At 34.2% G+C, this 9,865-nt stretch overlaps 1 protein-coding gene across 1 annotated transcript in view; it reads right to left on the bottom strand.

Moving 5' to 3' along the window:
- Positions 1-4,589: 4,589 nt before the first annotated feature.
- The window catches only part of LOC119639422 (serine-rich adhesin for platelets), a 76,999-nt gene continuing 71,723 nt past the window's right edge, over positions 4,590-9,865 (bottom strand). The window contains 3 exon segments of the mRNA XM_038036781.1: positions 4,590-4,766; positions 4,769-5,202; positions 5,641-5,992. Of these exon segments, the coding sequence (XP_037892709.1) occupies positions 4,687-4,766; positions 4,769-5,202; positions 5,641-5,992 (866 nt within the window). The 3' untranslated portion in view covers positions 4,590-4,686.

The following is a 9,865-nucleotide window of genomic DNA, read 5'->3' as shown; positions in this document are numbered from 1 at the left end:
GTCTCGCCTTAGTTGTGACTGAAGGGATTTTATTGTTGTTTTGTTTTTTTTTTTTTTTGTGTTTTTTTTTAAAGAAATATATATGAAAATATTTATTTTTTATATATTTAAAAAATTTTATTTTTTTTTATTTTTGAAAAAGTTAAATGTATATAAAAAAAGCAAGTCGAAAAAACAATTATGAGAGATTTTTTTTTTTTTTTTCTTTGCTTTCATGATGATGATCCAAATGTTATACTAAAAGGGAAGTAATGGAGGTGTTATTAACATGGTAGTGAAGATGGTGGTGATGATAATGGATAGAGTTATGTTACTATTAATGCATTTCATAGGAATGTTATTAAAGATAACATATATCGCAATATACGTATGAGTTGAATTTGTTGTTGTTTTTATTGTTCTTACACCAAAAAAAAGTCCAATTCTATTATTAAATATGTTAAATGAATGAAGATAAATGATTATGAGGACGACAACAAAATACTAGTGTGTGTGAAAGCACAAAGCAAGAAGCCCGATCATACACCAAAACACATATATATATATATATATATACATATATGTATATATCATAAATATTTAACATAAAACAAGACGGAGCATGCATTTCGGCTTGCAAAACCTTTTCAGTTAACATTTCATTAGCGAAAAGGTGAACAACAATAACATTTTCGCATAAATAATAAACAAATGAAAATCTATTTCCCATATTTTTAATATCAAGTAAAACATCTTTCCTCAGTTTTAGTACTTTTCACTCTATGTGGAGGGGGGGGTGGGGCTGTTTTCTTTCAATACAAGTGATGCGAATTTCTCAAAATTATAAAAAAGGAAAATAAAAAAAAAAAAAAAAAAAATTAATTAAGGGAAAGCAAGAATTTTTTATATCCCTCTTGCCGACTTTCTGTCGATCGGTCCGACTGTCTGTGAAAACCCGATTTTTGATATAGTTCGGCGGAATTTGGACGCCTATCGAGTCAAAAACGATCGCTTTTAGAAATAGATTGCATGGGACAACATTTGCGGCCACGCCCAAATTAACGTCTGGTCTTAAAAAGTAGTTGCATGAAAATGAAATCCAATTTTCAAATAATATCCCCATCGCTGAACAATAGTATTTCGAATCAATTTCAATTTGTCTATCAGTCTATCTGTCTGCCGGTGAGAAGTCGACCTTCAATATATTTTGGGCGAAATTTGGTACGTTGCGATGTCTATTGGCCTCGGACAAGTTTTGCGACCACCCCCGTATGAAATATAAGTTCTGTACGTCAAAAAGTCTAATTTTTCGATATTTTATGACGAAAGTAGGTGAAGAATAGTAAGATCTTTGAAAAGCAAGTTAATTGCGTCAGATTTAGGCCAAGTGAGTCCACATTTTGGGCCTTCTCCCATATAATATCCCGATAAAAAGTGTGGTCGACTATATCTTAAAATAGATTCGGTGCAAAATTCATATAATTTCCAAAGATTATAAACGCGTGCAGCTTTTCATGATGAAATTGCAAACCTTGAATACCTCTAGCAAAGAGAAAAAGGTTTTGATATTCGAAATGTAACCACAATATTAAGAAGAAATCATATCACGCCTATTGGAAAGCCCTTTATGTGAAAGCAGAGACGCGAAAAATATCATTTCTGTATATGAAAAAGAAACATTTTTTTTTTGGAATGTTATACAACATGGACGGACTAAGCGCAAGCGAGAAATTGAGTAAAATTTTTTCATTTCAGATTCTAGACATCTTATAGTAAAAAGTTTCATTCCATCTTGTTTTATACACGTTTTCACATACGCAAGTATTCTTCCCCTCTATTCGACCGAGAAACACAAAGAAGTTGCGGAGACTTTTTAAGACATTCACTGTTAAGAAACCATGTCCGGGTCCAAGTCAAATTTTATCGAATGCGAGTGTGTGAATCGACTAAGTCCTTTCGTTTGCATTGCGGCATAGCTCGATTCGTTAACGATTTTCAAAACGATTTTTAGTATTAGTTTGCAACAGAAGCGGAATCACGTAAGTCAAACGATATGAATCTTGAAAAATTGTAATGCTTGGAGAAAGCAAGCCACAAGTTCGAAAACTACTTCCTGGCATTTCTGTTGAGGACTAACATTGCATGTTTTCTGCTTTTTTTCATGGTGACTTAAGGTAAAGAACATTTTTTTTCCGAGTTCCATACCCTACACCACTTGTGGTACAAGGGCATATTAAGTTTATGCGAGGACTCGATGTAGGCCCGGTTGTAATCTAGTCAGTTCACCAGGCCCCAATATTTCAGATATTTAGTACCATGACGTGTCTTGGCCCTAGGACGAACGCTATCGGAAATGGCTTGAATCGGACCACTTTTTCGAGTACTTTGCATGTAAGGCCTTATTCTGGAAGATTGTTATATGAACCAGTGTATGGTGGTGTAGGGTATTTAATGGTGGATCGTGGCCCACTATAATGTTTTTATATGTTTAACCACAGAAAGAAATATGGCGGCTCTGGTAAAGTTAGTAGTTTCTTTTTGGCTTGCGCCCTCTTAGCGAACCGATGGAGGTCTTCATTTTGTACTTAACACAATTCAAAAGAATGCAACTTTTTTTTTTTTTGTCAATACGAGTAAAAATTTGGTGAACGTGGAACAATTTATTTCAGAAAAAATCTGGACTTGAATTGGATGAGGAAGAAATGCATTGAAGCTTATTAGAGAATCTTGCCTAGAGAAAGTGCAGGAAGCACAATTGAATGGAAATTGAAAAAGTCACTCTTTATATGGTGCCAAGCAATTTTGAAAATCGCTTCTACACTTCGCACCTCGAATATTTCAAAAATCACTTTGCATGACATTGTGATTTTCTGCTTTTTTAACTATATGCCCAACCATTCAATTTTTTATCCTGAAGCCCTGAGGTATGAGTTGAATTGAATTGAATTCCTTAGCCGTGTTCGAATGTTCTTATACGAAAAGTTCGTTGCAGAAAGAACGCGTTTTAAGGGAGATGTTGCAAATTTTTGCTTTAGGTTATGTGAAAATCGCGTATAGAAGTCATATGGTGTAGGAAACCTGGCCGTAGGCACAGCCATTGAAGCAACATTGCTAAGGAATAGCCTTTTGTCGTATTATTATTCAATTATTTAAAAAAGTTGTTTTGAATCAATTTCAACGTCGCCTGTCCGTCCCTCTGTCTGCGAGACACTTATCTTAGCAGCGAACGTGTTCAGAGCTCTTTTTTTTTTTTTTTTGTTTGTATTTGATATGGATTGGACCTTTTAACTTAAATTTAGATCCATAATCCAGTAACTATATAGAAATCCATTGCTGATATTCATAATTTCACGTGATGATGAAATAATGATGCTTTTTTACTAAATTTTTTGATTTTTTTGCTTTCTAGTTTATGTTTGACTCTTTTCTTTATTTCTTTATTTCAATTGAGTAACACGCTGAAGTTGGTTGTGTACACCCCAACGACACCATGAAAACTGGTGTTCAGAGCTCCTAAAAAGTATGCTTCTTATCTTTTTCAAAAGCTTTGCTTTTTTCCTCTTTTCTCTCTCTCTCTCTCTCTCTCTCGCTTTCTCTCGTCAAAATGATGCGTCAGTTTGTAAAGAAAATTGAAAAAAAAAAAAAAAAAAAAAAAACAGAAATAAAACAAAGAAAAGAACCGAAAAGAGAACGAAAAACCAAGTAACAACATATTGCAGAAAGATTTCGCTGAATTCTCTTAAACGTTAAATTGAGATATTTTTGATGAAAGAAAATTAGATTAAACGAAGAAAATTGAATAATTTTTAAACAAACTACAGTAGAACAAGGATAAATGCACCTTGAAAACTTGAAAACTATAACTAAGGTTTAGAGGATCTAGAGGGTCTCGGAAGCGGTATCGGTTCGCTTAAAAGCTTCCCGATTTGATTATCATAAAATTGATGATCAAACGTAATGGGAGGGAAGAAAGACTTGAAATTGAAAATTTTCAAATAGGAAGTATACTAATTTCATTATTGCGTTTGTAATTTCATAATCTAAAGTTTATTGAATTTCAAGTCATTTTTTTGTTGATACCTTGATGATGGGAATTTTGAGCCACTAGTTCAAGTTCACAAGAAGGTTCGTATTTGAATTGAAAATTTTGCTAAAGATAAAAAAATCGTTTGTAATTCCAGTTCCCATCTATCCGTGTTTTACTGTAAATTCGTTAAGCCTTACATAAACACAAACATACACACATATGAACAAGAAGAACACAATTTGTGAAAAAGTAACTTGAACTAAACACTAACTGAAACTACCTGATGGTGTGATTTTGTTTTATAAATCGATTGATAATCAGCAGCGTTAGCAGACGCACTCGTAGACGATGCATTGGCCGAAGCATGAGAAGAAGAAGAACAAGAGGAAGAAGAAGCAGATACTGCAGATAGGGTAACCGCCCCACCGCTAGGGAAGGTAACCTTATGATGTTCGGTTGAATTTCTTTTAATCATAATGAGACTGCTACCAACGCCACTAATACACTTGTTGCTGTTGTTAATGTTATTGCCATTATTATTGTTGCTGTTGTTGTTCTTGTTGTTGTTGCTGTTTTTAGTATTGCTGGTGCTGCTGCTGCTGTTGCCACTACCACCATCACCACCACCACCACCACCACTACTACCATCTCCACCATCACCGTCAACATTACTAGTGCTCTCAATTGTTGAATATTTTGAATTTGATGTGGGAGTAATAGTAAACCCACCTATTCGAGCAGGAGGTACTGCTGCTGCTGATGTATTCGATGAACCAACATTAATGCCCAAACGTACAGATGTAAGTGATGCCTGTGACGTATTTGACTCATGCTGATTGGTGGAAGATGAAGAAGAAGAAGAGGAACAAGAAGCAGAAGTGCCTAAATGATTATATGGAAGATGATGTTGCATAGCTGAGGTGGCTACATGATGTGAATGATGCATTTGATGATGTTGCTGTGCATGCTGAGCGTGATGATGATTTTGATGCTGCTGCTGCTGTTGCTGCTGCTGCTGCAATTGTTGTGGCAATACTGACGTTGTTGTTAATATCGAAGCCTGATTATTATTACCATTGTTGTTGCTGCTGTTGTTGTGACTGTGCATAATACTAATACAGTTGCTGTTGTTGTTATTATTGTGGCTGTTGTTAAGATTATGAACTACAGTTGTGTTCGTTATAGCAGCAGTTTGTCTAAAGAAATTTTTCAATTAAGCGGTAATAGAGATGTGCATTGTTTTCATTTTTGTTGTTGTTTTTGTTTTGATGATGATAAACGAGAGAGCAATTTTGACAATTCAAAAAAAAAACACACACACACACACACGTATGTATTTATTTAAAAAAGTATGCAAAGTAGGAAAAGTGAGGTATTTTTATTTTAAATAGAGAGAAAAAATATTGATAAAGAAAATAAGAAAAAAACAAAAACTGGCAAAGGTTTCTAAAATTAGTAATGCTTTACAACGAAAGGCTAAACGGAAGCCCATTACCAATTTCGTGGAGCTAGATTTGGCGGTAGGTAAGGTGATGGATAGTTAAAAAAAGAGATTCCTTTTCGCCTTATAGAGAACTTAAGATGATTTTCAAGAAAAACAAAAAAAAAAAAAAAAAAAAAAAAAAAAAACTTACCTCATAGCTGTAGAGGCAACAGCAGTTTGCTGTCGAAAATCTAAACCATTTTCTAAATTAGATGCAGAATTTAAACGTCCATTAGCAGCAGCTATTCCACCTATTGCTGCACCTATTCCACCGCTAGCTCCTACCATAGCTGTAACCGTTACGCCTGTAGGCATTCTCGCATTTGCGCTTATATTTGATGATATTGATGTTGTAGCGGCAGTTGCCAGCGAAGCTGCTGTGGCCGCCGACGCTACAGATGTACCGACGGTTAACGTTGTTACGGTTGTTTGCGGATTGCAGTTCGCAGTTAATGCTGAGGAGGTTTGTGTGGTAATACTATTGCCACTATTATTATTAGAAACTGTAAAAGTATTTGATCATCATATCAAAATTATCCTCAAATTAGAGAATAAAGAGCACGAATGACGAACAAGAGAGTGGATTATAATTAAAAAAAAAAAAAAGAAAATTTATTTGAAATGTTATATACACGCAAGCATATGTATATATATATATATATATCTCAGCTACGAGATTATTAGCATACCTTCCGATATTTTATAACAGCTAATCTATATATTACACATAAAAATAAATATCTTCATAAGATTTAAGAAGGATTTAGGAGAGTTGAGATAGAGAAGTTGTGCTGTGTTATTTATTGCCAGTCATTGCTGAAGAGGTCTTAAGTAATTTGAAAGATAAAAGAAATCCGTTTAGCGAAAGATAAGGATGCCCCTTACCATTAGGATGATAAGTCTACATTAGCTCTCTCTAGGATATAAAGTTGAAAATATCTGATCCGATGTGTGCGTACGGCCCTTTCCCACTTAGTTAAGGATTTAGGCAACAACGTTATCAGCTCCCTTAGCCGCAATCGTAATATATTGCCCATTTCTGAGTTTACTTACATCAAGTCCATGGAACATTTCGCAGGACTACAGATTGCCTTTGTCGGTTTAATATGCGTACATTACCTAATCGGTTTAACCCTACGGAGCCCGATGAAACACCGGTTAATTTGGGTTAACCGGCGCCCTCCAGAGAATTAGACGATCCCTATAAGCCTTTCAGACTAACCATACAATCCCGGCTAGCCAAGACCGTACTACCCTTCTTCAACATATATTAGCATTACAACCGTGGCGGGCGGTACCATACTCTCGACTATTACTACATCAACCAGTTACCAGCTAGTTTGGCTAGTATTTCCTCCTTAGCAATAGTGTATGATGAAAGAGTGCTTCTTCCAGTATCCCTAAGGTATCATTCAGAAAACTTGTTGCCAAGTTATAGGTAGTCCAAGCCTTAAACTCTTCTTCGTCGGTCAACACCACTTCCAGGGATCACCACGAGAAGGTGAGTACTTCGACACGGCTCCTCTCAAAAGCATAGTTTATCGCAGTGGTCTAAAAAGAGACTACGGGCAAATATTGTTATCTAAGAAAGGTCACAAGGTTAGTAACCCTTGAGTCAGTCAAATAATCACCGGGCAAGGGATATTTCCCAATTTTTCTTGTCCCTTTCAATAAGGCTAATTAGTAAATTATGCGATTATGCCTGCACTGTAGTGTTCTATCGCCATTTCACCCCAGCATATTGTACTGGAAGCTGGGCTTCCCTCAATCAATCCCTTGCACGCAAAAATCCATAGAGTTTTCGATACAGAATCTCAGCGTAAGCAAATGTCTTGGTGTAAAGAAAGCCCATACGCTGATACGTATGATCTCCTAATTAAATCAAAATCAGATTTTGTTTTGAGAAGCGAAAAAACGGTCTTGGGGGAAAGTCGCTCATCTCGATCAAGCAGCAAGTTATTATCGAAGTAGAAAGTGATTTGCAGCCAAGATTTGAAATAAAAGTAAAAAAGGAACAAAAAAAAACTATTTCCCATCCCGCTGTCACCGTCTAGAAGAGCTTAATAAACCAAATTGTGGCGTATAATAAAAGTTAATTTGATCGTGAAGTAATTTTTAGTCTACTGCAATATGTCTTCTTCGTGTGTGGTCATGCAATGATCAATTGGATAATAGAAGTTTCTTATTGAGGTTAGCGGTAAACAAATGTCCTTGACGAGCAAGAGTTCTTCACGTCTTCTATGCAGAATCTACATATCGTGATCTTGAGCCTCTGTAAGGCGTTTTTATTCTGTCTCCCCGAAACGAAATTTCAAATACTATCTGATTTCTACTGCCGGTTGTTCCCAATAATTATTAAGTTCCAGTGAAGCTTTTAAAACTTATAAAGTTTACCGCGAAACAGATGTGTCAAATACAGAGAAGATATGGCACCAATCAGTCATAGAATTTCAAGAAGTCTCGTCGACAGTTCCAAAAGATGAAAACTTTTGAAAAACAATGAAATTTGGGCGGGTTAATGGTTCTCGATAGCTGTGCATTGCGAACTAGTTGATGACGGACGAGCTGTTGATGGAGTGAAAAATCTTTCGATTGTAAAATTATCGTCGAGTAATATATTTAAATTACGATCGACTTTACTTTTTGGATGAAACCGTATACCTTTGGTCTCTGGGCTCTGGTGTTGTATATTGTTGTTTATACAACCTGAACCTGCAGGTGTTGTTTCTTTGAATTTAAAAAGCGTTCCATCTCACAACTGGGTCCAAAAAAGCCCAATTTTGTCTATAATTGTATAAGGGTAGTTAGCAAAATTTAGCCAAGTGAAGATAAGACTTAAAAATGCGAAAAAGTGAATGTCAGCCTATAAGAAATGTGAGCAAATCAATGTAGCCGGTCAAGCGCTGCCTAGGCTTTTATTTATTTTATGAACAATTCCGGATACTTTCTACGCACAGTATATGTATTGAAAAGGCTTGAAAAATGCTTACAGCGAGTGGACCGTGGATCGCTATAAATTATAAAAAAAAGTTTCAATTTTTAAAAGTTTTTTTTTTTTTTTATTTAAGTCTTATTGTTTTTTTCCTCAATCTTTGTATCAAAAACAATTCAAGCAATAATTCATTCATTGCTCTTGAGATTAATTCAAATTTGACGATATTTTTAAATTTTTAATTTATTTGAGTTAGTGTTCGCATAAAACAAAACACACACACACGTTGTGGTCATATGACTTAATTAAATTAATTACAAATTGTGCAGTTAAAATATTAAAGAGAAAAAGAAAATGTTGAGATTATGAAATAAAATAAATACATGTTATGACAGAAGAAACTAGAAGAGAAAGCAACGACTTACGAGAATAATATACTTATGGGTGAATAATGAATGCGTGAATAATTTTTAATTAATTACATAGTATGATTGAATTGTTGCAAAAAAAAAAAAACATTAATAAATAAATAAATCACAAAAAAATATATTAGAAATGGAAAAATTTCAACTAAATAATCAATTTGGTGTTAAATGGGTTAAGAGACCCGTATTCACAAGAAAAAAAAAAAATAACAACTTAAGTCTAAATCCATATCTTACATATATAAATTTAAAAAAAATGCCCATTCTTTGTACGTTTTTCCATATTTTTTTTCTTTCAAAATTATTTACCAGCTCAGATAAAAGCTCTAACTAATTGATATAATTGCAAATGAACTAAACAAAGCGAAATAATTCACAAAAACAGTGATGATGATGATTAAATAGTGTTGTTGTTGTTGTTATGATAGATTTATGAGGTTGCGATGTTGTTGAAAAAAAAAAAAAAAATGTATATAGGTAGCCCTCGCATAACACGGTTAATTCGTAACGGGCTTTATTATCAAGATCATATTATATCAAAGCTTTTCATTTATTTTTTTAAACTAAGATATTATGTAGAACGATTAGATACATAAAATAAATCAAGCAAATGTTTATTGAATTTTATCGAAAGTTGTTTTAGTACTACGACCAAGAAGTAAGATCAATATTCAAGTTAAATTATCAATCATCGTATATTAAATATCGGAAATATTTCTTTTTCCAATTTGGTGACACTATAACCATCTTTTGGGTCACATTTCACATCATAAAACGTCGTCAGATATGTGCATCTGGCAATGCCTTCACATTAAATTACTAAATTTTGCACCTGACACAATTCCTATAAATGTAGAGAAAATTATAAAAAACAAGTAAGAAAATTATATTTGGTTGTAACCGAATCTTCTATAGCCGTCACCGTTATCCTAAAAAAGGCGTAAAAAGTAAATGAACTAAATTTTCATAATTATTTATTTTCATCATGGACTGGGCGCGGCTGATTGTGTGGGCTTTAT

Source organism: Glossina fuscipes, unplaced genomic scaffold (genome assembly GCF_014805625.2).
Source record: "Glossina fuscipes isolate IAEA_lab_2018 unplaced genomic scaffold, Yale_Gfus_2 112, whole genome shotgun sequence".
NCBI classification, from domain to species: Eukaryota; Metazoa; Arthropoda; class Insecta; order Diptera; family Glossinidae; genus Glossina; species Glossina fuscipes.
This window is presented reverse-complemented; position numbering and strand designations above follow the sequence as displayed.